Here is a 27,891-nt window from a genome sequence, read left to right as displayed (position 1 = left end):
TCATCGTCATCTGAACGGGGTTCAGTAATAGCAGGATGATAGCAACCAGACCGACGCACCCGTCATTCTGAGTGCGGAGAATACGAATGGCCGAAGGTGGAGTCCATCTCCACACTCCGCACCAGTTATGTTCAGAGGCAGATTCTGTGTTGTCGTAGTATTGTCGACCATTCCTGTACAATACGAGCCGTCGAGCGAGACATCCACCGTAATGTTCTCTGTTTTGGTGTAGGAATGGTTTGTGCACTTGATTGAAAATTCCTTAACGCCCCTCAGTGCTAGAGAATTAGCCGTCAAGCTGGTCGACTCGCCTTGCCAATTTCCGAAGCAATGTAGCACGAGACGGTGTTTTCGTCCTGCAGAGTGTCGACTCGGTACTCTGCAGCTTCCTGTCCATCGATGATAATGCTGGCAGAGAAGTCGTTGAGGCGCGGCATCTATAATATGAAAACAGCTGGAAATCGCGTAATGACAGAAAATCACGTTTTGGTCATGCGTTTTGATTGATGGCACGTGAAATTCATGTGACCACCCCTCGGATACCGCCCGCCGGTGGCGAGCCGCAGGCGAGCGGCCGTGTGGGCGCTGCAAAATAATTATTTTTTGTCCATGCCAGAGGCACGGACGTTATACTTGTGAAGGATAAAAGAGACACAGACAGTGTCACGCACGCGTCATGTCACCTCACGTGCCTCAGAATAAACCGAATCAGTATTTCCTTTCCCTGCCAAACTCAGGCCAAACTTACATCTATAGAGATACACAGTTGCAAAAAATAAACCCCATAAAAGCCCCAGTAAAACCCGGAGCAAATTCCAGATAGCCCAATGAATGAAATCCAACTCAAATCGCGGCATCCTTGGGGACATCGACCATGTCAATATCTGACGACTGAGTTACATTCCCATGGTGGTTGCTCGCTGTCTCGTCGTGCTTGCGATCGTCAATTCTCTCGGTCGTCACTTTTATCTGCTCACGGCTATCAGTGCTCTGAGGAACACGCGGGGAAAAGCACGAGCCTTGAATTCCCGAGTGCGGCCCTGCCCGATTTCACCCATATGGAACATGTTGGCGGGCACCCCGCTCGTAGTACGCCCTGAGGCCCCATTACTCTTCGAAAAGGAGACGAGCCCATGCACGGCTCCGTTGTTGCTGTCCGTGCCAGTGGGGTGTCTACCACTAACACCACCAGAACTTCCACTGATCGTGGGTCGCTGAGCACCGCGATTGGAGGTCACCCAGAAGAGAGCCGCGGCGTTGAGAATCACCTAGTTGGCTCGTGAGACGGGCTTTTAGGGGATAAATAGACCATACATCGGCACCACAGCTTCCCAAGCATACCCAACCTAGCTCTCGGCCCTTCAGAATTGCAAGTACCGCAACGTTAACCTATCAGGAGGATCAAAAAAGCTGTGAGAACAGACTTAGGTGGCCAGCTTGCCGTTGAAGTCGTCAGTGCAGCAGTAGCAGCACTACAGCAAAATTAGAAAGGCATATTAACAAGTGATACTGCACACATACGTTAACGTGCGCAATGCCACACGCCGCATTTGCGCAGTAGAGTGTTTTGACCGAAGGAGCGGATAAACAAAAAGGACCGTCAGAAGGAGGTTGATATAAAGGTCGTATGATAACAGCGGGATGGACGCAGTTGGCTTGAGACCCAGAACACAAGCAGAATCGCCCTCCCGGAATTGGTGAATGCGACCTGATTACATGGGTCAGTCTCACGATCAGATAGAACATTTTAGGAATGTACCGAAAAACATGATAAGCAGGATGGCAGCATAAAAGGTGACACTGCCTATGCAGATGAGGAAGATAGGCGACCGTAGGCGACGAGTTCCGGTATTCCAAACGATGTAGACCTTTTCAGCTGGCCCGTAGTTAGTGAGTTATACTGATAAGGGATAGGAGACGCACTTAAGAAAAGGTAAATCAGAACTTTGGAAGTGCAGTAAAACACAACACAGAGGTATATCCCAGCTGCGCAGGCCGTCCTGTTCATTTGTAGACCAACGCCAAAGATGAGAAGGCCGGCTGTAGGACAAGATCAGCGATCAGCAAGGATAAGATGCAAAAAGCACAGACATGAAAACAAGAATAACCACGAATCCAGCAAGACGAGGAGAACGCAAAGACGTGGCCATGTTGGTCGGACAAAGATGCTCTTAGTTCCGTCTTCACCTGATCCTGGAGCAAGACGTAGAGAGATGAAGAACGTTAAAATCGTCACTCCTGCTCAATACGGTCAGTCATTAAGAAACGAAAATCCGAAAAAAACTGACCGATAAGATGTATCGCTGCACTCAATGCCTGTAAGCCGGTATTGGGGAACATTGAATGAGCCATATCACAAGGGTCGAAAGAATTCGGGGGCTAGAGCAGCCGCGGCCTTGTAGTATTTGTAGAGTTTGAGCGAATATATTTGCATCGTCGTCCAGGAGGAGGAGCAGGAACCGACCCGCTAGTCCGCACGTCGAAATCTGTATGAAGGAAAGGGGATAAACCAGAAGCTTTGTGAGTATCGCGTTTAAGGTACCGGTGCTACATTCACAGGGGACGAGGGTATAAGAGATGCGCCAACGCTTGCTTGTTGGTGTTTTTTTTTGGATTATAACCGACTTCTCGACACTCAAAGTTTGCGCCAGACACCATTATATCCATTAACCAGACGAGGGAAATGGGAGCATTCTTCTAGATTTTTGCGGGTAATAGACTGCTTATTGAGCGCCGAAGACAAGAAGACGATTTTGATCGAAGCAATCGCCCTTTCGAGCCCTTGAGCGGCGGTCCCGGAAGTAAAGTACTCGGGTGCCTGGATCGAGGATTGACCGACGTTCAACGACAAGTCTAGCCATTAAGTACAGTCAAAAACGCGGAGTTCACAACCAATCCCGTCGGCGCTGTCGTTGCTGGGAAAGGAACACAGAGAATTGTTGTTGTCGTCGAAGAGTACAAGGACATGACATACTGTCACGGCGTGACATCTAGAAAGGACATTGTTTTTCGCCACGAGGACAAGAACAATGTGCGCTATAAAACCAGCCCCCCGCTCCGGCTTCGCAGCCTTCCTTCCATCTCTTTCATTACTTACGACGGGTTCGCGATGAGCTGTGCGTTGCGACGTTGTCTCCAAAATTCCTTGCGCTGACCCCCTCGAAGTAATAAGCATGCAACACAGTCCAGTTAAATCCAGGCGACGACAGGGTGTCTCTGACCTACTGGTCCCTCCCCTTCACGATCAATGGCGTCTTACGATGACGCTTGACGAAGATGGTGTAGAAATCTTCGACTTTCCCAGACCACCATCTCGCGATGATAACGACAGCTCTTCGGATGGTCATTCAGCTAGCTCCAGCCCTGCAACAACACCAGCCACCTCTCCCACTACCCCCAACAGACCACGGTCTATTACACGGTGCAAGACAATCAAGCCGCTCATCATCAATAAACGAGCATTGTCTCCCCAAACACCAATCAATGGTGACGACGACGATGACTTTTACGCGTCTCATGCGCGAAACTTTGTCACTCTTTCGCCCCCATTACCACCATCTTTTCCGCGTTCTATGTCTCCCTCCATCCGGACAAGTCCAGGGCCAGCGCCGGATTGCCCGCTTCCTGCAACTCCCTCAACTCCCACACACTCACGTACTCTCTCGTCCTCGTCTTCCTGCTCCCCTCCAAACTACTCTCGACCCATGTCGCGTCCGCCTCCCCGGTCATCCATCCCAGCAGACGCCCGACTTCACGACAGTGTTTGCAGTGGTGATTTCTTCAATCATTACGCCACCTATGCGCCGTTAATTCAGAGTCGGTCACATACGCCGCTAGTCGATCTACTAGCAACGGACGATGACGAGGTTTTATCACTTTCCCCCATGATGACTGTTCGCAACCCCGATCTGGACTCAGACTCGGACCCACTCGACTTGGATGTCGACCCAGCTCAAGCAAGTCTGGACAAGCCACTCCCGCTTCCGCCATACAAAGGATGGCACACTCGTCCCAGCGACCTTGCATCCATCCCACCGCTGCGCTCAAGATGGTCGACATCCACTCTGTCCTCCATTCGCGATCCGCCGAGAAACGAATCGAGTCCGTTCAACTTTGCCAAACGGTACTTCAGTGCTCCGAGAGTTCCACGGAGTAGTCCAGTCAAAGAGAACAAATCGCCCAAGTCTAAAGGCAAAGGCAAAGGCAAGCTCACCGTCGGCGATGTTCGCGTCTTGCTCTCTCCCCCCGCGCCTGTCTTGCAGCACTCTCAATCCGACTCGGGCTGTTTCTCAACGTCATCATCACTTCCGCGCATATCCACCGACTCGACGTTCATCACTACCCGCTCAGAGATGGGTCATTCCAACTCCAACTACAGCAGTGATGAGGATGATGACGCGGATAGCATCACTGGTCTGAGACCACCTATTCGCCGACGAAAACCTATCCCTGCCTTTTTGGGTATGCATGCCCGTTAGTTTTTTTTGCCTTTTTTGACACGCACACCTACTGTATCCAAACCTCAAACTCTACTGTATCTACCATCTAGTTCGTGTTCCACTTTCCTTCCCTCTCTTGGCCAGCCTTATTGCGCGGCACACAACACTCCCTTCTCTCTCTTGTAGCGATAGCTTGATCGATAACTGTAGATTGCTTTTCTTGTAGCTTTAACCAGCTTCAGTATATAAGGATTCAGAACTAATACTGGACGTCTTCAAGTCATTAAAATGCATAGTAGTCATTGGTAAGATAACATTGGATGTGGCACCCTAATACGCGTACTTCCTCTCGTCTTCTCCTCTCCTCGAGTTCAAGACGCGATAATACAGGCTTAACAGAAGACAGCCGGCCGCAGCAAACAGCAGCAGGCCGGCATTCGTCCAGTGGCCGGTGGGGTAGCCTTTGGCTGCCTCATCGGCTTTGTAAATCCAGACGCCGACAATCTGACCCGGGGCGCCGAAGGAGATATTGAGTGCAATCGCAAGCCCAGCCGCTGCCGTCGAGTGGAGGTTGGAGGTGAGCCAGCCGAGAAGCGGTGGGATGCTGGCAAATGAGCCGGACGTGGCGACGATGAGGCAGCCATAACGGTGCTGGTGGAGAGTTAACGGAAAGCACGTTGGGAAAACCAGCGACAACTAACCAGATATGCATGGGCTGGAAGCGCACCCGACGCAATGAAGCCTGCAGCACCCACCAGTGCAGAAACTCCCGAATGGAGAGCGCGCCTGAAAGCGATGATCAGCTGCGTGAAAGGATAAGACGAATTCCTACGTGTTTGTATGATCGGCGGACCACGAAACCAGAATGGTCACCACATAAGCCACTGCATACGGCGGGACCGTCATCAAGTTGGCGCGAAGAGATGTGTAGCCCAATCCGGACGTGATCGAGGGAGCAAACAGCGACAAGCTGGAGAAGGGCGGCGAAACGCCAAAGTAGATCTAGGTAAAGAATGGGCTTCAAGCCTAACATGGTAGAGCGCGAAAACACCAACCGCATAATGCGCATACAATCGCCAGTCAGTGAGAGTCGCTTTCGCATCTGCCCACGTCATTGATTTGCTGCTTGCGAGCGAGGCTTGGCCACGCAATCTGAGTTCGGAAAGCTTCTTCTCCTCATCCGAGAGCCAGCTGGCGGTTTCGGGATAGTCGGGGAAGAAATAGAATACGAAAACGGACGATACGCAGGACGGGAGGCCCTCTATGTTTTTTTGTTCAGCAAATTTGCGAGATCGCGAAGGTATGAATGCGTACCGAGAATGAAGAGCCATCTCCAAGCAGCGAGACCTTGTGTTTGATTCATGTGTCCTATGGCGAACGCGATAGCTCCACCAAATGCCCCAGCCAGAGTAGCCGACGCAAGGATAATGGCAACCCGCATCGACCGCTCCTCAGGACTGGAAATGCACTGAGTTGACCTGACAGAACAAAATGCAAGTATACACACCGGTACCAGAAGGTCAGGTAGTATACCAAACCAGGGAAAAGGCCTGTTTAACGCACGATTCAGGAATACTGGTGGCTATCATAACATGCACGTACCGGCTTCAAACACACCAAGGAGAAATCGGGTGGCTGTAACTGTCGCATAATTCTTTGCCCCACCAATGCCCATGGTTATGGCCCCCCACATAAGCATGAGAAAAGCAATCCAGCGCTGGGAACACAGTCTTAGATATACCATAGTGTAGACGCAAGTTTTGCTCACACTTGGTCTGAATTTCTTCAGCATGTAATTGGATGGAACTTCGAAAACGGCATAGGCGACCAAGAAAACCATGAGCGCAATCCTATCCACAAAGTCAGAAAACCGAGGCCATCTCATAAGGTGTGTTGCTGCGCACGTATATTGGTACGCCGTCATATGGGTTTCTGACAAGAGGTCGTTGTGAGTCTCCCTATTGAGCACCCGGGCATTTCCTGCAGGTCTGTTCAGTCCCGGTAATCTGATAAGTGGAGAAACTGACCAATGTTGGACCGGTCGAAGAAGCAAAGAAGATATATGGCTGCAGCGAGAGGAACGATTCTGACATCTTGTTTTCGCACCAAGGCAGCGTTCGCCTGCGCGTCGTATGTCACGGAAGGCGAACTGACGACCGACTTGGTCTCAAGTTCCTACAACCGTTGAGCATAATAGGATACGAGGTGGACATGAACCACACACCTGCTTGCCATCTTCGAGGTAGGCCTCTGACTTCTCCATGAACGAACTGCGGGGATGGTCGACGTTGTGGGGAAAGCCCTGAACCAATCAACGTTCAGGAAGAGTTTTAACGTACAGTTTTCTGAATTATCAGCGGCAGACATATAAGCGCGGCATGATTCTGTCCCCGAGTCCGGAATCTGGGATGTTGTTGTTTTGTTAGAAACACGAATAAACGCTGGAAGCGGCGCGAAGCGTCGATTTTGAATCGGTTGACAAGTCAGCTGAGTGTCGATTGGGAAATCGATATGGAGCTAAAGCGCTGAAGTTTGAGAGAGGCTGAACGGTTGAACCAACCGGGCCTTGCCGACTTCGCAATCTATCGTCCAAAAAACATCTCTGCAGGGGTTTTACTGGACTTGTGGGCTTTTGGTAAGTTTCGTGACACTCTGCTGGCACCTGGAACTGTCCTCGGGTTTCGGATGAGCGTATTTCAGTCCAAGGCACAGGACAAGATTCTGTCATTTGACCGAACGGATCACGCATCGTGTGATGACTAATGCAGCCTCCATCCATCCCACGAGTTTTTCCGTTCTTGTCATCGCAGCTACGTTCCAAGCTGGTTTTATTTGAGGTTCACCAGCCACTGGCAGCCAGTAGACTTGAACAGCCCAAAAAGAGAACAGAAGAAGTTCATTTTTGACTGCCTGCGACTGTTATCCAGCAGTCTCCGATGGAATATCAAGCATACACATTGACAGCAACGTAAGCTGGTCGTTGTCACAACTTACAAGCGTTCCTTTTGTGCAAGTTTGTTCGCCTTCTTTCACGAAAAAGCACTCACATCGGCTTAGGGTCTTTCATCCTTGAAAGGATATGCTTGTCTCTTTCATGGTGACTTGGCCAATTGTCCTACGATGCAACAACTTTCTTTCATGACTGTTCATGCATATCTGAGTCTTTGTTGCTCGTTGTATAAAAGGCGCTGGTCGTTAGTCGTCGCTGACACTCGCCATGTTCAACTCCGAATATGAAGACCAGATCATGGAACAGACACAACCGTCCGAAGAGCCTTCCTCAGAGCCGCCTCAGAGGAACTGGGGGCTTGTGATTGGAGTGAAGCTGGCATCGCATTCGCTGTTGTTGGACGACGATCGGTATGCCATTAGTAGGCAGCCAGGGCTAAGAACCATCGTAATCAACGACACACATAGTGCGCATCCTCATTATTGTTCCGGGATGATCCTGTGTTCACACTTATCTAGTTTGTGAGTGGCATTGGAGTTAGAATGAGCTTCAGTTAACTCTCAAACAGCTCGATCTCCCCCGTTTGCAGAACTGGCGCGCCTGCAGGCGGCAGACGGTTCTTGTACTTTCGAACTTCGGTATGAACGAGCTGCAAGTAGACCTCGTATCTTGGTATGTTGATTGGTTTAGGCCTACCGTAACTCATAATTTTATCTTCTTAGGTTGACGGCAGTGGTGGAGTCTTGGAATTTGAACAGAGAAGTGACGGTACGAACGCGACTGTAGAGCGCATCCCCGTGAGAGACAGATCCATAATCTCCCTGCAAATATCACCTCTCGGCGAGGAGCAATATCCGATAGGTATGTCATATTGCTCTGGTGATCAACGTCCTAACACATCTCCCTAGAGTTCCAATTCCACAGTCTGAAGATCGGTGGTCGCAAGGTTCTGGAGTTTTTCGACGTCGCACCTGTCCGCTACTACCTTTCCACCTTTGCCGCTAGCGGCAAATTCCTGGAAATCGGTAGCAAGAAACGAAATGTCTACGCCATAAGAGCGATGACGAAGGCCAGTAATTCGACTCGTCCCATTGCATCCCTGGCTTATGTTCCCTTATAGCCGGACAGAGACGGCACTGGGTGGAACACGCGCATCAATGAAATTTTGTTCATGAAGAAACTTTCTTCGGGAAAAGATAACGCGCGCCACTACCTTCGGGCGATTGCAGACTATTTTGTTAATGTGGATCGCAGCATTGGTAGGAATGCGCGTTTGGCCGCGGCCATTTACTCATTTCCTTTCCCTAGATATTGTGCTCGAACCCTTCGAAGGCACTACATTGGGCGCCTTTCTTGAACTGAGGGAATCTCTCAGTAATGTCTTGCCCGACCCTCGTATTTATTCTAATGAGACTAGGCGAACGACTGACGAAGCATCTAATGCTCCAACTCTGTCAAGGAGTGGCGTATGTCCATAGACAATTGATCGTACACAACAACGTGGACCTGACGGTGTGTCTCCTTGACCATTCCGTCTTTCTCTAGTTCTCACCCTAATCCTAGACTATCCTTGTCGACTCGAAATTCCCTCCTCAAACGGTCAAGATATCAGGTTTCGAAAACGCGAGTGCAGCTCATCCGGCTGCCCTTGAGGTTCAAGTTAGTTCCACGTAATATCATATGACAAAGCATTCTGAATCCAATCCTCGCAGCCTGAAGGTCCAGGGTATGCTAAGCCGGAAGTCTCAGCAGAGACGTATTACGAGGATCGGTATGCCTGCGGGATCGTCGCTTGGAAATGGTGCGCCGCCGTTTCGCTATGTGAATTCTATACTCAGCTGATCCTGTTGCGAAAATCTAGCATGGCCGGCATGACCACGTCTGTCTACGCACATGTCAGCTTGCCGGAGAACGACTTTTGCAACTACCCATCCGACAATCTGACCCTCAGACTAAGCGATCTTTGTACCATAGTTGTCGGGTATGACAAGGAGGGGCAAGAGGTCCACCTCAGCACTATGGGTGAGTTATTCTCTCAACTTCACTACCGGCACTCACCATTAGCTAGGATGTCAGTTTATTGAGGAGCTGACGATGAACGAGTGGGGGAGCACGTTTGAGCGCCATTCATGGCTTCAAGGGGACAACGCCTCATTTTATCGCTGGAGCGACAGGACTTGATCCTTCTACGTCTCGTTACTTATTAGCTATTCAGAGAGAACACTCGCATTGACATATTACCTATCCTGAGTAATGCTTGCTGGGATCCTTCTACGTCTCGTTACTTATTAGCTATTCGGAGAGAACACTCGCATTGACATATTACCAATGCTTGCTGGGAAACTTAAAGTCAATTCCATCAGTTGAGCTTAACTTAGGTGTACAAGTTTGTACAGGCCAGATTGAAGTGTTGGCAGGACGCCTTGGTACGAGAATGAGCGCTGCCGTATCTATGGGGGACTGAGTTTCGAGAATAATAAGTATACTATAGCTGGATCTATGCTATCACCACGAATTCAACACCCTGCTGGCCATCTCAAAGCCCAAAAACGTCGCTCCGTTGGCAAACGGCGATCTGGAATCCATGTCAGAGACACAAAAAAGAAACGACTGCAAGCAAATGACCGAATGAGTGTTGGCGTTAACCCGCGCGTGAAAGCCGCTAGTCCCTCTGTTCGCCATACTTTCCGCACGCAGTCGATGGAGGACTTGTATTTTTGCCCAGTGGCTGGTGTGAAGCCGTCAGTCTGCATTCGCGACTTGATCATGTCTATTGGGTATATTATTGCCCAGAGCTGGCCGTAGTTAGCACAATGAAGGATCGAAAACGAAGGACGAGGGCTTACAGCATAGCCGGCTGCGGCACCGTACAGAACAGCATTCATGGGGGAGAGCTGATCACGTCTGATGCCTTTCGTTGCCATCTCGCGCTGGACGAGCTTTTCGTAGGCCAAGAAATAGACACCATAGCCAGCTGCTTCACGGACGAGTGTTACACCTTGTCCCTTGAATACGCCAGGCACTCCATGAGCGGAGTAAATTTTTTTTATTGCATCGAAAGGGCCGCGATATTCAGGCTTGACCGAGGATTGAGTTTGCAGTCGAATACGGATGTGCTCAACGGGCCCAGAAACGAAACCGTTGGCAAGACCAGCAAGGACACCCGCCGTGAATAGTTGCGTGGAGTTGAGAGTCTTCCCGTCTGGCCCACCCTTCCCATTAGAGATGTTCCGTGCCGCGAAATAACGTTTTGTCCATTCGAGCATGCCGAATTGGATTGAGACGCAAACACCGATGCCAAGAAGGGGGGTCAGTGTGCCCTGATAAAAGAGAGGTTGAGCACAGCGTAGGCTACATAGATCGGTACGCACTTTGTAAAACGCCAACGGACCTTCGTTCTTGAGAATTCCCGTCGCGCAGTGAACCATCCCATTATACGTCCCTTTCGCCGAGGTTTGCATTCGCTATAGCCCAGTTTCAAGCTTCAACAGACACGAGGCAGCGTAAGCACTCACAACTTTGACGATATCGAATGGTTGTCCGACGAGCACCTTTGACACGCGTTGAGCAGCAGCTAACACGCTGTTAGAGCAAACAAACTTGAGCAATGCCGCCCGCGGTTCCAGCCGTCAGGTCCTTGAAGGTCTTGGACATGGGTGCTCCTGCTGGCGGTGAGAGACAGCCTCAAATTTGACTCGGGCGGTTCTTCGCATAATTTGGTGGTGTGACCGTCACAGAATTTAGCATCGATAGGACTTCGGGAAAATGATGTGATCATCGGCCGAAGAGACTTCGAGAATGAGAGATGACGATTCAACTTTCAAGGGAGCTAAACACATCGTTGAGGGCAAAATCGCATAAGCAACACATGCATAACTATGCTTTACAAAGGCAGATTGAATAATGTAAGAGTCCCGCTTCACTCGAAGAGGACTTGCGTAGAGGGCGGCGCCGCCGCGCTGCAACTTGAAAACCGGTAAATTGGCCAGCCGAAAAGGCTAGTCATCCACTCGGGCCTCTTGAGATCTAGAAACACAATCATTGACAAAGTGACCCGGATGCCACCGTCGAGAGATTCGCTAGGGAAGATAAAAGTCTCGCTTATGGGGAGTGCGTAGGGGTTTGTAGGGGCTTGTCAGCTTCATCGTCGAAGATACTGTCGTAGATAGCCGAATTGAAGGCACCGTCAATGTCGTGTTATCTATCGCACTGAGCGATAATTTTAGTCGCAAGGTGGAAAGACACGTAAAAGGGTTCAGCAAGGATAATCCATAGCTAAGGCGCTCGGAGAAATAAATCGCGATGGCACTCATAAGAAGCGGCCTCAGGCTGCTCCAATATTGCGTCCTCGAACCACCGACGTGGATAGCCAGCATCAACACCTGTGTCAAAGGCGGCACGAGCGCGTAAGTAAGCATGATGTTAAGGACTTGTAAAGTCTCTGCATAAGACTCGGAGGCATAATTGGTACATACAGGGCCGCGGCGGGTTTGCCTCATACGGAAAAAAAATTGTCTCAGCGATTGGAACTGCCGAGCAGCATGTCTTGTCGTCAGATTCACCGGATACTAGGCAGAGATTTCGCCAAAGCATATACTGTTTTGTAGAGTTGGTTAAGTTCGGCCATAAAGAGTATGCATTCCGCGTATGCGAATGTTGGTCAAGGATGAAGTGATGACAAATCAGGCTGCCTTCGTTTCACTCTCAATCCCACCAAATAATGTCGGCCGAAAACCTCGAATACGACGACGAAGGAGAACAGGAATGGGACGGGGAGGAGGATGGAGAGTACGATGACGACGAAGATGATATTGAAGAGCATGCTGCAGAAATAGCGCGTCGCATTGAAGCCCAACTCATGGCTGATATTGCAGCCAACCCGGAAGGCACAACATCAGTTCCAGTGTCTGTGCAATCTCCGCCTGCTCCGCCTGCTCCGCCAATCGCAACTTTGGAGCCACTCCACTTTTCGACCAAGGAAGAAGCAGCTACTGTCGCAACAGTTCGTACCATCCTAGCAATGCTTGAACATGACACTGTGGCGAAAGGTGCCTTTGGGGCGGCCCAAGTTGCTGGCTACGAGTGCCCCGAAACGCTTCTCGAAGTCTTGAAGAAGATAGCCACTACGGCCCTCATACCCAAAGGTGCTGCACTAGCAATCAGTCGAGCAGTCATCGAAATGGCCACCTCCGAAACTCTGTTTGGTGGACTTCGTCAATCTGACGCTCCCTCATTAATCCTCAAACGGAAACGTGAATATTCGGCTGACGATGAACCGGCTTCCAAGCGCGCCCACCTTACCCCACACCCAATCCACGCAACAATTGCTACCGCCGTTCGTATCATCTCATACTCTATCCCGGCCGGGCGAAAACTCGAGCCCTCCATTGTGCTCTCAATTAAAACCCACCTCCTTGCCGTCTTTCGCTTCGCATCAAGTGTTGCCCCGAGTCAGGTATCTCAGCACTCCCGTGATGGCCTGACGGAAGTCAGTGGCTTTCTCCAGGTCATCGGCGTTCTGAGCGGCATCCAATTCGATCAGCCACCACCCGAAAATAGTCTAGATGCGACATTATTTCCATGTCTAGTTGATGCCTGCAAAGGGGGCCGTATCTTCGTTCGACATAATGGTCTTCGTGACCATGAGCGAAGGGTCCACAAAAAGGGTGCAGCTACAACCCATGCTGTCTTCAAATGCGAGGGATGTGAAAAGGCGTTTCCTACACGTGATGTCGCGCTCCAACACAAGGAGGCCGCAGAGGGAGAGAGTAAATGCGGAAAGGCTCAGATTGTCGAGACGACAATAACTCTCATTACTGAGCCTCCTCTGCCACCACTTACCGAGGCAGACCGTGAGGAAGTCGATATCGGAGCCCTGGGCGAAACAATCATGCTGGTTCTGGGTTTGCACACATTGCTGCAGGGTCAGGTTGCGAGAGCGTTGAGTGCACCTATGAATGGGACCGCCGCAGTCAACGGGACGGGAGCGGGCCGTTTGGTTTCTGGCCCGACTTCTGCATCTGCTTCCGCGGCTCCAGACCCTACGACTTTGATCAAAAATGAAGACGAAGCTCCTTCCCTCACCAGCGGCGTTCAACCTACACCAGTGCCAACCGTCTAATGGCGTCTTGCATTAAAAATGTACAGTACGTTTTTAATCGAGTCTCGATCAATCGTCCACTGATTGACCTTTGTTTAGTTCTTCCCGCCAATAATACCATATTAATTCCAGTCTTCTAACCACCCGCTCGAAAGAGAACGCATTATGGGTCCAGAGCGACGAGAAGTTTGCGGCGACTCATCAAGAGTGCGTGCTATCTGATAGAATAAACGGATGGAAGGAATGGAAGAAGGAAAGGGTCTTCGATGAGAAACACTTCCAACTGGCCGCAACAGGACGAAAAGGGAAATCGTACCTTGATTTCCCCCCCATCATCAGCCTTTGGCTGGCCCATGCGTACTCGGCCGTACGGGATATGTGAAATGAAGCCTATTCAGCCTGCCCTTCTCTTGCCACACTCTCTGCTCTTCTGGTGTTAGCTGACTCCATTTCCACCGAATGTAGTCAGCGGGAGACATTGTGGCCGGGGTCTGCTGTTCTTGCGGTGAATTTCCTTGGGAGTCGGAGGGAGGGTTGGATGGGCCAGGCGTGGGACTTACAGGCGGGTGGGCGGGAAGGATGAGTGGTTTGGTTGATGACATGGTTGTTGTGATGCGGGTAGGGAGATTAAATGTGCAATGAGAGTAAGAGGAGGAGAAGGGTCGACTTCACGGGTATATATACTGTATGCCTCACGCCACACGTAGGGGAACGAAGAATTCGCGGTCTGGGCGGCGATGCGTCTGCAAACTGCCGAGATTTCCTTATTTGGGAAACTGAACGAACTTGGAAAGGAAAACGGGCAGCAGCAGCTCACGCTCCTGCTGAAGAAAACGCGGCAGAGGCATGCCTGCTTGCGGCGCTTATGTCACTGACTGAAACCGCCACTAAGTGTCAATACCGATATATCCGCGAATGTGGGGGAACACGCGTTATCGGCATGTTTTGCTACAAAGAGCAACGGGTGCCTGCCGCCCCCTCCGCATGCAGCTATAGATTCACTGGACCAAGGTAGTGGTATAGAGTCCTTGGAGAAGTCGGTCGAAGAAAAGGATGGGAACAGGCGGAAGAAAAGAAGGGAGGTAAAGTCAGCAAGTAGAAAGTGTGAGTAACGCTCGAATCCCGGCGAATAGCTTGAATGGAAGGAACATATATTGATCGGTGTTGCGACCTTATTTTCTGCGAGTCCGCAGGGGATGGGAGTAAAGTCCATTCACTCCGCTTTGAGTGGGACAAAAAATTGAATTCGAATGGTTTCTAACTCAGTAGGCTGTATACAACCATGCGTTTTGCAATGCGGACTGCGGCAAGCGAGGGTTTCCGACTTTCCCTGCCCTAGAAACCGACTCAAGCTGCGAGGCAGCAACAGCGTTGCCTAGTGTTGCTCGCATTATGTTCTTGGTTATAGTTGCCCTGAGGCTGCGACATGATGAAGGATGGGTCACAGGATTCCAAGTCTGGGATGGTTAATAAAACTAGAAGGGTGATTTATTTCAACATTTCGCGCCGGTGTTTGAGTGGCGGCGGCGGGGTGGGTATATGATTTGTAGTTTCCGAATCATTCTTCAGTATGCCAAGCAACCTTATTGGATACATCGCCCGCGGGTGGGGTGGTGAAACGTCCGTGCTAACTTGAAGTCAACCTGAAAAAAGTGTGTAACGATATGCCTATGGGCCACCGTTGATAGCAGAGGTTCGCGTTGGAGCGAGCAGGGAGTAGTAAGCATAGAAGAACGTCGTAGCTTGTCTGCCAGCAAAGACATGCGGCTACGAGATCTTAGACGAAGTTCCAGAATGCCAGTGCCAGGTTGATTTCTTGTAGTAGTGTAAGCTTGAACATCACCTTGTTCAAGCAACAGAAGTTGAAGTTACTCGAAGGGATGGATTGGTTTAAACCGTAGCTACTAAAAACCTCTTTTCCTTTAGTTTCCTCAACGCCGATAAACCGGAGAGGATCAGCCTGAGTTGCCCAGTTAAAGTGGAAAGAGATAGCGGATAGAGCAAGTGTAGAACGATGGTGCCACGGTGTGTCGAAGAGCCTACAGCTAGTCGTTCACTGCCAGCGCAAAACGGTCCGGGGACGGATCAAGTAACTGTGGAGGACAAACCTGAGCTGAATAAGGTATGGCGTTGGATCGGAGGCTCGTTTGGAGTTTGAAGTCATGGCTCTCTTGAGGCAAGCAGAATCTCAACTTTTTGCACTTGCATTTTGGATGGCAGTGAGTCTTCTTGTCACAGTGACCGTGACGATCAACTCCTATTGATCCGATGCAAGGCGGTGCGCCAGTAGTAGACTAGCCAGTGGTGACTTCGATATCATGGTCGTCGTCCTCTCGTTTGCCCTTCCATGAGCGCCAATTCTAATCAAAGGCGGTCACAAGTCTCTGACAAAACAGTCTCCCGAAACTCTCAGATAATCCGCAAACATGTGGACGGAAATGTCTCTCGTTCTGAAGAATTCTGGTTCCACGATGGCTCTATCGTGTTGATTGTCGGTTCCATCATGTTTCGCGTCCACCAGACGGTGCTTGCTGCCCACTCAGAGGTATTCGCAGGCCTGTTTTCGCTTCCTCAACCAGCTGTGACTTCCAAAGGGCAAGAATTGATCGAAGGTTGTCATGTTGTTCAACTACATGATCCACAAGAAGATTTTATCGACTTGTTAAAGGCGATATATCGTCCAGGGTGTGTGTTCTATGCCCTTCATGGTATCATTTTATGTAATGACCCTCCAAACAACCAAGTCATCTTGATCAACCGCCAGACAACCTTGAGGAGCTCCTGCCGTGGATCTCCGGCATCCTACGCCTCAGTACAAAATATCTTATTACGTCCCCCCGCACGCGTTGTATCACGATTTTAAAAGCCAAGTTTCCCGTCACCTTCGACGAATATAATACGCTGCATGCCAACCCGACGAGAAAACATTACAAATCGGACGACGTGATGCGGGCAGCACGCCTAGCTCAAGAGTGCTCTATTCGCGAAATATTACCCTACATCTTCTATGGTGTAGCCAGGATGGGGCTCGCAAGGATTGTTAACGACTCCCAACCTTCTGTGGACATTTCCTGGAAAGACAAAGCTATCTGTCTCGTCGGTCGAGAACGACTGCGTTGGGCAGAGATGAGCTTATCGCACTCATTCTTGTTTGCCTTTCGACCCTCTCCAAGCTGTACAACCCCGCAGTGCGCTTTTGCCCGGGGTCCACACAAGGAATGGCGGATCCTCGAAGCCGCCAGAGCACCGAATCCATTAAAGGCTTGGACCAAGTGGGATGCAATGAACGTGTGCGGTGAATGTGTCACTTTTGCGCAGAAGCAGCATCAGGCGGGTAGAGAGGAGGTTTGGGGGCACTTGCCCGTTATATTCGAGCTTCCAACATGGGATAAGTTGGTGGAGAAAGCATAGGTCAACGAAGTTTACGATGTAATTTCTCCGATATGTACTGTAATCATAAGTAAGTAGAACAAACAGAAGGAGATCGACTGTCTTGCTATCAACTCTCCACATACTCCATGGAGACTGCTAGCTTGAAGGCTAGCTATAGCTAGCTTGTCAGACTGTCTAAGGCTGGACTGGGTAAAACAACTGTAGCTGCATTGTCAAGCCAGCACAGGTTGCTTGTATTTTCTAGCTATAGGTGGTCTTGAAGGGCAGCTATGGTTGTTTTGAAATGTTGCTATAGATGCTTTACGGAGCTGGAGGGGGCTGGCGCTCAAATTCATGCTATATCTATACTGCCAGCCACCTATCCCACTGCTTCTTGGTGTAATGGTATGCTCTCAATCTTGTGTCTCTTCTTTTGTACAGGCTCTTGTCTTATGTGAGTACTGTTGAGATTTGTTTTCTTACTTTTTCGGGGGGGTTTTTTTTAAGAAAAAGATTTCTTTTATATACCAGCCTTCTGTTATTCATATGTTCTTCATTTCTTGCATAGAATGTTCTTCATTTCTTGCATAGAAAAATTTTCATGAAGAGATTTTTTCCCTCTCACAGATCAGAGAACTCTTCAAAGTGGCTGCAGCTGCTCTCAGTCTCAGAAGGCAGCCCAAGTTAAGTTATCAAGTCAGCAACAGATGTTTTACCAAAGCAGCCTAGGCTATCTTCAGGATGCGACACTAGATTTACCTCTGTACATGCCTATAGATATGTTCTCAAACAGCTAGTGATGCTTTAGAAAGTATCTATGGTCATACTCAGAAAGCAGCAGACTCCATGGAGAACTCTCCATGGAGAGTTGATAGCAAGACTAGCTATCTGAACAGAAGAGTATAACAACAACAACAACCTAGCGCAAATCCCGGAATCCGACTCTCTGAGCGCAGTTGACACTGATGATCAAGGATTGCCGCAAGGATGTCAGCATGATGACAATCGTTCCTTTCTGCGCCGATTCTCTGGCAACTTTCTGGGCTTCAAGCCAACGGCGCTCAGACCTGACCATACTCCTACACTCTACTGTCACTTCATAGCCTTCTGCTGGCTATCTTGGCATAGCCAAACTGCTGTCATTTTCGTGCTGTAGCCGTGGCCGCGCAAGCTTGCCATTTCCGTCCATATCCGGCAGGCCCTCCAATATAAAACGCGCGTCGATCGCCTCCAGCCTTTGTTGCTTTTCCACAATGCACTCCAAGTCTAAATCCGAGAAAACCACCTCGCCCGTCGAAGTCGCTGAAACCCCTTCACAAGCGGCGGCCAGAACAGAACGCGAGACAAAGGGACGACCAGCTCACTGGGTTGGCTCGGAGCCCAATAATTTCAAGAACCCGTGGCCCAGTTGGCGCCAGGATTGGGGTGGAGTTGCGGAGGGTGCTGGTTTACTCACGACGTCACTTTCAATCGCCTTCACTCCTCCAGCAAAGGAACTTGTGGCCCAGATTCCAATCAAGAAACCCGAGTGGGAAATTTTACAGCTTGCGGAGAATGCGAAGAGGATTAAAGCTACTTGGCTTGGGCATGCGTGTTTTCTTGTTGAACTGCCCTCAACAACCGTCGGTGTTCGTGGTGGACGGATTCTTTTCGACCCAGTCTTCAGTGACAGATGTTCACCAAGCCAGTGGATGGGCCCCAAACGGTTTACACGTTCGTTTGTCTGACATCTCTGTGGAACACGAGTTAACAAATTCATAGCCCCGCCATGCTCACTCGAAGATATTCCTGACATTGACGCTATCGTGATCTCACATAACCACTACGACCAGTATGCGCCTCGTACTCTCCTGGTTAGAAGTAATTGACACAACTACAGCATGGACACCACCTCTTTGAAACATTTACTCAAACGGACCACGCACCCCCCGCATGTATTCGCTCCCCTTGGTCACGGCAACACCGCCTACTTCCGCTCTCTGGGTGTTCCAACCTCCAGAACCCACTGTATTGACTGGTGGGATGCTCGGCGTGTGACGGTCGATGTCGACAACACTAAAGTCGCGTTTGATGTCACGTTTACTCCTGGCCAGCACTTCACTGGAAGAAGCATCACTGATAGGTTCAAAACGCTTTGGGGCGGTTGGGTCGTGGAAAACGTCGAAGAGGGCAAGGAGAACGCCAAGGTGTACTTTGGCGGCGATACGGGCTACCGCTCTGTCCCGTCTGACACCGACGAGGGTCCGGAGACCTTGCCCGTGTGCCCTGCATTCAAGGAGATCGGTGAGAAATGGGATGGATTTGATTTGGCATTAATTCCTATTGGGTATGGGTTACTTTCCCGTTCGCGAGCCGCACAGAATTGACGGCCAAGTAGAGCATATGACCCCCGCAAGTTCATGTCACCGATTCATTGCGCACCGCGCGATAGTGTGGGCATATTCAAAGATATTCGTGCGAGGAGGGCCTTAGGAATGCATTGGGGGTGGGATAACTTTCCCGTTTTCTCGCGTTCTGTCCGATTTAACCTTTCCCCAGTGCCTGGGTACTCACAACCGAGCCTATCAACCAGCCGCCCGTCAAGCTTGCGGAGGAGTGTGCCAAGTCTGGAATCGCTGAGGGCTTGTTTGGGGTCTGTGCGATTGGAGAGACGGTTGTGGTGGATGTGAAGGAAATGCAGTCTTGAATGGGATCGATATGCAAGGCTTGGGTCTATAATAATTAGAGGGCACCTACTTTGTTAGTAGAACAAATAAACCCCATCGCGAGTTCAGTGGAGTATCAAAGCCAGAGAGCGCACCGGAATTGAGTCAACGAATGGGATTGACCTCACACCGAGTAAAAGATATAAACAACGGGCCTCTGTTCAGTAGATAAGCACCAAAATAAATGGCGGCTAGCACATGCGCGGAAGGAGTCGTTGGAGCTTGACTGTACTGGCCTCCAATGAGCCAAAAGGCCGCAGGGGTTCTGTTGACCACGGTGTGTTGACTAGTGAGTAAAGCGGTGTGCGCGAGATTTGCTGACACTTCTTCTACTGGCAAACATGCTTCCAGTTGTGTGAACAGGGGATGAGGTCAATTGGCGTATAGCCTAGCGCAGAGATAGTGTGGGTTCGAACGACGTAACAGTGGGGCGTCTAAGAAGCCGAAGAGCCAGGAATTGACCCCAGAAGGTGATAAGGTATGTTCTGCTGCGACGAGAGGGAGTCAACGGTATGAAAGAAAGTTGGGGTTTGGGTACTTTGCTTGAGTGTTGACAAGAAATGATCTCGGACGTTCTTGCGCGTGAACCTCTTCGTTCATCGGCGCGTCATGTTGCTCGTTTTAGAACGGCCAATGTCTAAATTAGGAAACTTACGACGTGACCTACGTCACAAATGTGACTGTCAATTAATTTGTCCTTGACCCCTCAACAACGAATTTAAAACCGTCCCAAGCATGACTCCACAACACACTCTGCCTCCGCTCTGTCTCAGCAGCATCTGCCTCTGCTTACCATCACCACAGCGAGAGGGTTGGCGTTGAAATGGCGATCGAATGCTCAGCCCCAGGTCCGGTCGTTACTTGAAACCTCATTTCTTCCTCGTGGCTAACTGCGAAGGGTCCTAGCCGTCTCCCCGACCCCACTCTATCCACAACCACCATCTTCACCACCCGTCGACGTCAAACGACTGTCTCGATCAAAACCGAATCACCGCCACACGCAGAGTCTAGGCCTGCTTTCACCAATCCCGAGCCGGGAGAGTCTCCGCGATCCAGACCACAACGCTGCAAGCACGAGCCAACTGCCCAGTCCCCATAAAAGCACCCCACATTTTGCGGAACGGACCTCACTTCCCCCTATGTTGGCCACATTTTTCCATTCCGACTCGATGACCGAGCTTGATGAGGCTCCGCGCCCGTCTTCTCGCTCGTCGTCGAGACAATCTCTACCACAAACACACTCGTACTTTGCTCCAAATACTCCACAACAAGCGTACAGCGGCAAAGACCACCGTCACCATCCCATCAATAAATCCCCTGCCGCCTCGCCCAGTTCGCAGTCGCGCTTACTTGCGCTGTCTCAGCTTGAGGGCACCAGTCGAACGCCTATCCGAGAGCAGGACCCAGAGCACGAAATTCTCAAGGCAAGACTGGAGCGAGTGTTGTCCGCGTCAGGGGCAACCACTTTGTCATCGAGGAGAACGAGCAGCCAGAGTGTCAACAGCTTGTTCAAGGAGCAGGATAAGGGAGACACGGTGAAGCGTAGAAGAACCACTGATTTTACTGACGAGGTACGTCTTTTTGCTGTCTTGGCCAGGATTGCAGTTCACCCTTGACCACAGAACGCCAAGACAATCCGAATGACTCCTCCATCTCGACGCCCAGAAGAGTTGGCAAGAAGTACCACGACCTCGCCTTGCGCGAGTCCGATCCGTCATATGTTTGTATCGACTCCCTCGAGCCCACGCCAAAGTTCTTTCAATAAGCCCCCGCGACGCAGTACCTATAGATCGGCAGAAAGCAGTCCGTCTGTTCGAGCCAGGACTCAGTCCCACACCAGCCCATCTGAAGCCAAGTCTCGAATCAGAAGGAATAGCGCCATCACAATGGTTTCAGCCTACTCCACACCAGGGAGTACTCCTCCCTTGTTCACAGACGCAAGGGATGAATCTGCCTCGGAGACTGAAGAAGACTGGGACAACTCTCGAATTAACACACCACCGCTACCGGGCAATGACCATTGTGTGGGTTGGTCCACGTTCAATGCTCGTAAAGCAGCGGCAGAGTGCCGTCAGCTTGACGGATATGTGAGCTTTGCAGCTGTCGAGGGGCTTGGAGAGCCTCCCAGTCCTGGTCCACGCGTCAGTGACGAGGAGGCGGAGAATGCGCGGCGACCACCAAAGCGAAGCAGTTTGGGTGCGGGAATTGTCGGTCTTTGGCGTGGCTCTTTTTGGTAGACTGGGTCCATCTTTGTTCGATTCGCATACCCCCCATAATGAGTTGTTGTGTTACCCGAACTAGGTTTATCGTTATTACATGTTCACTTTGCTGTACTCATACTTACAACCGAATGCATCCTCTTAGCGTACTATCTGTCGAGTGTTTCCAGACGTCATTCAACTACTGCGGGCAGTTCACCGAATCTCGATCTAGAGCTTACTGCGTGTACTTCTAATCGTGGAGCTACAGAAGGCTCGGAAAGTCGACGGAGACGTGTACGAACCAGGGGTGGAGCAAAACGAAGATCGTAAGCAAGTGCTTCTGCCTCGATCCCGCTATGCACACATCATACGTATGATCATGATAGGTTCGAATGCAATCCAAGTTCAATGCATGGGTCGCGCAACTGGAACACTGACGCATTTACTTGCCTCATCGAGCCTGGCTTGGAGCCTTCAAGGCCTTGGGCTCGGGCCTACCCACAAGTACCTACCTACGTTATCGAATGCTCGAGCATAACGCAGCAAACTTGAAGCTGTGGGTAGATATACATGTAAGCGCAATGACGAGGTGAACGCCAATGATCAGCCAGACATGTGTCATATCAAGCACATGAGCGTGTCTGTCACATGCACGTACGTACTGAACAGTGAAGACTTCCAGGTTCCTACGAGGACACAACTGTCGCCTGCATTTGAAGTCGTCACGACGTCGCGAAGGCCATTATTGATCTAACTTGAATATTGCTGGCTAAGATACATGAACTAATAGGCTGTAGCGGTAAAGGTGTACTATAATCTTTGGTGTGGGTCTTAATTCATCCAACTAGAAACGCGTCAAAAGGTTATGGAGATTATTATAGCTATTCCAAGTACCTTGAGGGGTTGTGTGGATCGGGGTCAATGTCTGCGGGCCATTAGTTTCCACAATGAGAGAAGGGAACCAAAAATTACGGGGCATGCCAGCCAATTGATCATGGGGACGAGCGAGAAACGGTTGCTGAGGCAAGAAATTTGAAGGCGGTATTGAGGCCGCACTGTACCGTGCCGCCGCCGCCATTTCCTGTGCCGACTCCGCATCCGCGAAGCTGAACATCAGCCCGATGTCGCCCATAGCAGGAAGCGAAGGGTCGGCCGTCCAAGCTTGGTCAAATGAAGAGTAAAGTGGTAAATGACCGAGTTCTTCGGTGGAGATCGGCATCGAGTATGGATACACATCCGTCAATTCCATGTTTGGTGCCGTCCCGGCGCCAGGTTCTGCTTGCAAGAAGTCCTCGAAAGGGTACTGTGAGATAAGCTCTTCGACGGACAATTGCTGGTCCTGAGGGAAATCAAGCGGTGGTTGGGAGGCGGGTATTTGGCACTCGAAGTCAGGGTCCCGAGGCCGTTTGCGCGGATGTGCAACCTGTGTTGCAGGCGGTGACGGATTTACCAAGACTTGACTCGAAATCGTCGCCAGAAGGTCGCTTCGGCGAGAGTCAGACTTGCGAATAGGGTATGAGAGAGAGATGTTACAGACCAAAAACGACCTGCAAGTTGGAGACTAGAAAGAGTTGGCAAGTCCCTTCATTTGGATCATGAAGATGTCCTTACCGAGATTCATACATGGCGATGCAGTTAATACATCTTCGAATATCAGCGGCTGCCCTTTGCGGATCAGGTGAAGAGCCCGCTTGCCGAGCGCCCCAGACGTTTACGAGGAGGACGAGGGCAGAGTCCATGAGAGACGACTGGTGATGATTAAAATAAAACGGCCAGCAGCGTGCCTGATATGCTCACCAGAGCCTGAGGGAGAAACAGGAGAACTCCAAGCTTTGCTTGAACCTCCATAACATGGCTACACGCACGCGCAGCGTTTGAACAAATGGCCAAGGAAGGGAAGGACTAGAATGGCTCAGAGAAAGCTAAGAGTCTCAGACAAAATTAATGTACCGAGAAAAGCGGCTTGTCGTTGGACGGGGATGGAATAAAGCTTCGGTGAATCTGGATTTGAACTATACGGGGGATGAGTTCTACTCATATGGAATTGAGAATGTACCGTGATAATACGAAGCATATAATGCTGCTGACTGCGCTGAAAAAATGGAGTTTTCTCGATGCGGATCCCATTTGACTGTTCGGGGTCAAGCCAAACAATGGGCAGTAAGTAAGTTGAGCCTACGATGGTCCGGTATCGAATCCAGCCATTTATTAAGGGCCGAACTAAATCTTCAGCAAAACTGTCACAGTCGAAGAAACGACACTCACTCCAATTCGGCTACGGTCGATTGGCTCCATCCCGCACCGCGTTCGTTCCGTTTCAGGGAGTACTGGAGGATTTAGTTGTTAATTGAGTTCAATCGAGCAGGGAAATAAATACTGACGATTGTCTTTTGTGCGCGTCCAAGAATTGTTGTAAGTTTTAGACACGAAACAAAGAAGGCAACTTGGGAAGGTTTTCCCTCGGGCTGCTGGAATCGCTTAGAAGGGTCGGGGTCCTCCCAATATTCGTCATCGCAATCAGTTGGGTAGTCAACATCATGCCTGACCGAGAGAAGCTTAGAACAACGAATAAGAAATTTTGATTGCGTACTCGTCTTCTGAGGTTCCACGAGGCCGTCCCAAGAAGGCACTCATGTACATATCACCAAAGATGAATGCCCAAAATACCCGTCTGTACAGTTCGTCTTCCACGGTTGGCGGATCCGAATAGCGTTTCTCTCGATGACGGCCAAGATCTTGGAGGTTCTTTAATGACATTCCTCCGAGCGTCCAACATTGTTTAGGAGAGTTGCTGCTTTGCAAGTACAGCGTCAACAACTAAAACACGTGAGAAAAGCCGGATTAAAGCACCAATACAGACGATATTGCGTTGCAGGCCATATAAGGACATGGCGAAGTAAGAGTCGGGGTCTTCCTCGTATCGTATCTGTTGCAACCATTCCCAGCCGGCGCTAAGAGACGTGTTGGTCCCAGGGAAGATGACTCGTGGGTCGTCAGACAACCTTGTGAAAGAGTGTGTTAGCGGCCTTCTCAAATGCACGCGAGAGATCCAAACCTCGCCCCTAAAGCACAGACTCCCAAAACTAGGGCCCCAAACCCATGATCAGACAAGTGCAGGCCGGAGGCGATTCCACGTTCAAAGGTTGGTCGGTGGAGTAACGGGATGAAAATATTCCAATGTCGAAAGTAAATCGACACCAGGCTGTCCATGAGATCCTGAGGCGGAAATGTATACACGAGTTGACGGGCAGCCGGAACTTTCTCCCACTATGCTGGACTGTGAATAAGCGGAAAGGGCTATAAGCTGAAACCAAACCGGGCTACTCCAGTATTCAGGACGACGAATTTGAGTCGGGCTACCAGTGTGGCCCTCATGCTGAATTTTATATACTTCGGCGGTGCGAAATAGATGCTGTCCGCTCGATTCTCCAAAATAACGGGAGCGACCACCATCTGCGAGCTTCATCCCGTGAAAATCCTCAACTAGAGCATCAGAGTCCTCTTCTGCATCTTGTTCTGGGGTCTCCGGCGACACGGCCGTGGTGTCGCTTGAGAAGTCAGTCGTATTCGGCGGGGATGCAGAATCAGTGTTGGGGGTTAAACCTGCTCGACAGGCGGCGAGTTTGGCCCGACATGACTTGAGCTCCTCTTCAATGGTGCGCGAGTATTGTGCAATATCGAGCAGAACCATACGGAGGTCTCGCGCATCGATATAGGCCGTCGACTGCACCACAATGGTTTCGACATGCTCCGCAGCCGTTTTTCCACCATAGGGAGGGGAATTCTAGGGCTGGTAAGCTGCAACTTTCCTCAGATCGCGTGTTCTGACCGTTGTAGCTTTCGAGGAGAAGGGTTTCGCGCTGTTTGCAAGCTCAAAATAAGTCGCCGCACTCCGTTCCCGAAAGAAACCTTACGACGGTTCATGGGTACTTTCGGTCTGAAGACATACTTCAACCATCCTGTTGCTCATGGGAGGACGAGAAATACTCACGCGAGGATCGGTACATGGGCAGTTGAACGCGATGCAATTAGAGCAGATGTTTCCCGGCTGTTTTGCTCTATCACCTATTGTCGATGAGAATTATTCTTTTCGAAGTTGGATTTGCCGTACACCGAGCTACAGAACAAAACATGTGTTGTTAACGGTACAACAAACGGGAATGATCGACACACTCTTTCTCTGTCGACACTCAGCACAAGCCCCACGCAGTCGCCGTCGTTTGGAGCCTGGTGGTGGCGTCGGATTTGCTCCTTCATCCTCATTTCCTGTCATTGAAAAGTATAACAGGCCCATGCCTGGGATGCTGGCATCCATGGTGGTCGCAGTGGAAGAAAGGGAAGGATCGGCGTTGCGTCACGTGCATCGTTAAGCAATTTTGCTAAATTACTACTTCTCAGTTACTTAGCGCTCTCAGCAGCTATGCATGGGACTGGGAGTGATCAGTCATGGATAAACATTGCTCAGCAGGTTTTTTGCATGAATAATCTCAGGAAATACATGGGTGCTAACTACTTATTAATAAGTCCCAATTCGTCAGTCAGACGTTGTTTCGTTGTCGACAATGCAGACGTCGGAAGCCCGCCCCTCTGAAGCAGCGGCTTTCTGCTTCTTGGCCGTTCGTTCACGTTGCAACTCTATAACACGGCGCTACCAATGCATCGAGATCCCCGCCACCGGCATCTCAGGCGTAACCTACGATTTGAAGAACACCCAATTATAGCGCACTTCGTTGCTTATCGGTCCTCAAACTGTCTTGATCAGCGAAATGATCTGAGCAAGCAAGCTTTTAGTAAACGCGAGACAGCATTTGAGTAGCATATATAAAGGGCAGGTCGTATTGACAAACCAACATGGCCTTCCAGTCGTTTGCACTCATTGGCAGAGGCACCATTGGTGCCCCCATCGTGCGTGCTCTTGCATCGAAAAATGTCACCGTCGTCGTCCTCTCCAGGCCCACGTCGACTTCAACAGCTCTCCGAAACCTTCCGCCAAATGTGACGATCGAGAAAGTCGATTTCATGGACTCCGTAGCAGTTTCAGAGGTCCTCAAGAAGCACAAAGCCGAAGTTGTGTTGTCAACTGTGCCCACTGAGGCAGTAGGTTCACAAAAACCACTTGCGGAGGCGGCGAAGGCGGCCGGAGCCCGGCTTTTTGTGCCATCTGAGTTCGGGTTGCCTAGTGACGACCCGAACGCAAAAGGAGTTTGGGCACATAAGAGAGACCTCATAGGTGAATATTGGTCTACTGAGTGTCATTGGAGCTTATAGGTATTGACAGCACACCTTGAGCAAATCGGGCTTCCATATGTGCGGATATTCGTATGTTCCAAGCCCTTCAGAGTCCAAGAGCTGATAAGAAGATAGGTCGGCCTCTTCATCGAGTTTCTACCATGGGTGGTAAACTATCCTGACACAATTCAACTTGTTGGAGCTGGGGACGTGGCTGTCTCGGTAACATCCACCCAGGACATTGGCGGCTTCTTGGCCCACGTCTTGACAAATCTCCCTATTCCAGAGCTCGAAAACCGCACATTCAGATTGCAGGGCGATCGTATAATGCTAAAAGACCTAGCCGAGATCTTGGAAGCAAAGATTGAGTATGTTGACGAGATCACGGGTGTTGACAGTGGCCACAAAACATTGCTGCAAAAGGTTTTCGCGACCGGGTTTGCTAGTACGGGGTGGAATTCGGAGACCAAGACGGAGAAGTCTGGGAGTGAAGCCGCTGGAAGTGGGAATGTGTTTTGGCCTGGACATACGTGGCTGACGGTCGAAGAGGTCTTGAGGAAGCGGAAATAAGATGAAGAATCGTTTAAACAAAGATACTATGAAGAAGATAGCTGATGCCTGTGATATGAGCAATAGAGCGTCGATGAAGTCCTTCAGGAAGAGGTTCATGATCACACTAAATTCAGTGACCCCACGATCGGTCACACATTTCGAATCTTCAAGTTCTCGTCCTCCTAAATACCAGATCAGCTAGAATCCCCACTACTAGCGAGTGGTAATTTTCTCTCACAAGTATGACAGAAAACAAGTCTCAGGTCTGACTATATCTCGATATATCAACTTGAGAGTACTTGACCAAAGACCAACCTCAGTTGCCCAACGATGAAGACTCTTG

The 27,891-nt window shown here is 50.2% G+C and overlaps 10 protein-coding genes across 10 annotated transcripts; 7 read left to right on the top strand and 3 right to left on the bottom strand.

The window, feature by feature from the left end:
- Nucleotides 1–843: 843 nt before the first annotated feature.
- Nucleotides 844–2,352, bottom strand: MIND_00108800 (uncharacterized protein; the record flags this gene model as incomplete). Its single annotated transcript, XM_037358034.1, has 10 exons — nt 844–933; nt 978–1,268; nt 1,315–1,327; nt 1,378–1,389; nt 1,425–1,472; nt 1,522–1,708; nt 1,760–1,876; nt 1,924–2,040; nt 2,092–2,238; nt 2,289–2,352. 10 exons carry the CDS (start codon nt 2,350–2,352, stop codon nt 844–846), a joined length of 1,086 nt encoding a protein of 361 aa, XP_037225944.1.
- Nucleotides 2,353–3,004: 652 nt separating this feature from the next.
- On the top strand, nt 3,005–4,478 carry MIND_00108700 (uncharacterized protein; the record flags this gene model as incomplete). Its single annotated transcript, XM_037358033.1, has 2 exons — nt 3,005–3,116; nt 3,166–4,478. The coding sequence occupies exons 1-2, from the start codon at nt 3,110–3,112 to the stop codon at nt 4,476–4,478; spliced, it is 1,320 nt and encodes a 439-aa protein (XP_037225943.1). The 5' UTR covers nt 3,005–3,109.
- A 291-nt stretch (nt 4,479–4,769) lies between these two features.
- MIND_00108600 (MFS domain-containing protein) lies at nt 4,770–6,702 on the bottom strand (the record flags this gene model as incomplete). The annotated part of the gene is made up of 11 exons (XM_037358032.1): nt 4,770–5,090; nt 5,141–5,225; nt 5,272–5,441; nt 5,495–5,700; nt 5,754–5,896; nt 5,947–5,989; nt 6,042–6,156; nt 6,208–6,289; nt 6,344–6,419; nt 6,467–6,614; nt 6,664–6,702. 11 exons carry the CDS (start codon nt 6,700–6,702, stop codon nt 4,770–4,772), a joined length of 1,428 nt encoding a protein of 475 aa, XP_037225942.1.
- A 954-nt stretch (nt 6,703–7,656) lies between these two features.
- MIND_00108500 (Protein kinase domain-containing protein) lies at nt 7,657–9,570 on the top strand (the record flags this gene model as incomplete). The annotated part of the gene is made up of 11 exons (XM_037358031.1): nt 7,657–7,855; nt 7,958–8,061; nt 8,112–8,250; nt 8,298–8,462; nt 8,520–8,648; nt 8,698–8,763; nt 8,807–8,901; nt 8,953–9,048; nt 9,102–9,190; nt 9,251–9,411; nt 9,458–9,570. The coding sequence occupies 11 exons, from the start codon at nt 7,657–7,659 to the stop codon at nt 9,568–9,570; spliced, it is 1,356 nt and encodes a 451-aa protein (XP_037225941.1).
- Nucleotides 9,571–12,109: 2,539 nt separating this feature from the next.
- Nucleotides 12,110–13,510, top strand: MIND_00108300 (uncharacterized protein; the record flags this gene model as incomplete). The annotated part of the gene is made up of 1 exon (XM_037358030.1): nt 12,110–13,510. One exon carries the CDS (start codon nt 12,110–12,112, stop codon nt 13,508–13,510), a length of 1,401 nt encoding a protein of 466 aa, XP_037225940.1.
- A 2,326-nt stretch (nt 13,511–15,836) lies between these two features.
- Nucleotides 15,837–16,900, top strand: MIND_00108200 (Zn-dependent hydrolase oxidoreductase family; the record flags this gene model as incomplete). Its single annotated transcript, XM_037358029.1, has 2 exons — nt 15,837–16,174; nt 16,234–16,900. The coding sequence occupies 2 exons, from the start codon at nt 15,837–15,839 to the stop codon at nt 16,898–16,900; spliced, it is 1,005 nt and encodes a 334-aa protein (XP_037225939.1).
- A 1,214-nt stretch (nt 16,901–18,114) lies between these two features.
- MIND_00108100 (Zn-dependent hydrolase oxidoreductase family) lies at nt 18,115–19,547 on the top strand (the record flags this gene model as incomplete). The annotated part of the gene is made up of 5 exons (XM_037358028.1): nt 18,115–18,574; nt 18,623–18,692; nt 18,741–19,187; nt 19,239–19,346; nt 19,400–19,547. 5 exons carry the CDS (start codon nt 18,115–18,117, stop codon nt 19,545–19,547), a joined length of 1,233 nt encoding a protein of 410 aa, XP_037225938.1.
- An 842-nt stretch (nt 19,548–20,389) lies between these two features.
- On the top strand, nt 20,390–21,803 carry MIND_00108000 (uncharacterized protein; the record flags this gene model as incomplete). Its single annotated transcript, XM_037358027.1, has 3 exons — nt 20,390–20,414; nt 20,473–21,137; nt 21,189–21,803. 3 exons carry the CDS (start codon nt 20,390–20,392, stop codon nt 21,801–21,803), a joined length of 1,305 nt encoding a protein of 434 aa, XP_037225937.1.
- Nucleotides 21,804–22,598: 795 nt separating this feature from the next.
- On the bottom strand, nt 22,599–26,082 carry MIND_00107900 (Zn(2)-C6 fungal-type domain-containing protein; the record flags this gene model as incomplete). The annotated part of the gene is made up of 20 exons (XM_037358026.1): nt 22,599–22,611; nt 22,662–22,692; nt 22,740–23,251; nt 23,305–23,328; nt 23,379–23,515; nt 23,565–23,669; nt 23,718–23,779; nt 23,824–23,898; nt 23,947–23,987; nt 24,033–24,094; nt 24,149–24,308; nt 24,358–24,584; nt 24,628–24,769; nt 24,823–25,034; nt 25,084–25,551; nt 25,597–25,627; nt 25,682–25,704; nt 25,759–25,832; nt 25,879–25,884; nt 25,941–26,082. The coding sequence occupies 20 exons, from the start codon at nt 26,080–26,082 to the stop codon at nt 22,599–22,601; spliced, it is 2,547 nt and encodes an 848-aa protein (XP_037225936.1).
- A 536-nt stretch (nt 26,083–26,618) lies between these two features.
- On the top strand, nt 26,619–27,566 carry MIND_00107800 (NmrA domain-containing protein; the record flags this gene model as incomplete). The annotated part of the gene is made up of 3 exons (XM_037358025.1): nt 26,619–26,997; nt 27,046–27,086; nt 27,132–27,566. 3 exons carry the CDS (start codon nt 26,619–26,621, stop codon nt 27,564–27,566), a joined length of 855 nt encoding a protein of 284 aa, XP_037225935.1.
- Nucleotides 27,567–27,891: the final 325 nt, after the last annotated feature.

The sequence above is a fragment of the Mycena indigotica genome (genome assembly GCF_014461135.1).
Source record: "Mycena indigotica strain 171206Taipei chromosome Unknown Mind.scaff0001, whole genome shotgun sequence".
Classification (NCBI taxonomy): Eukaryota; Fungi; Basidiomycota; class Agaricomycetes; order Agaricales; family Mycenaceae; genus Mycena; species Mycena indigotica.
This window is presented reverse-complemented; position numbering and strand designations above follow the sequence as displayed.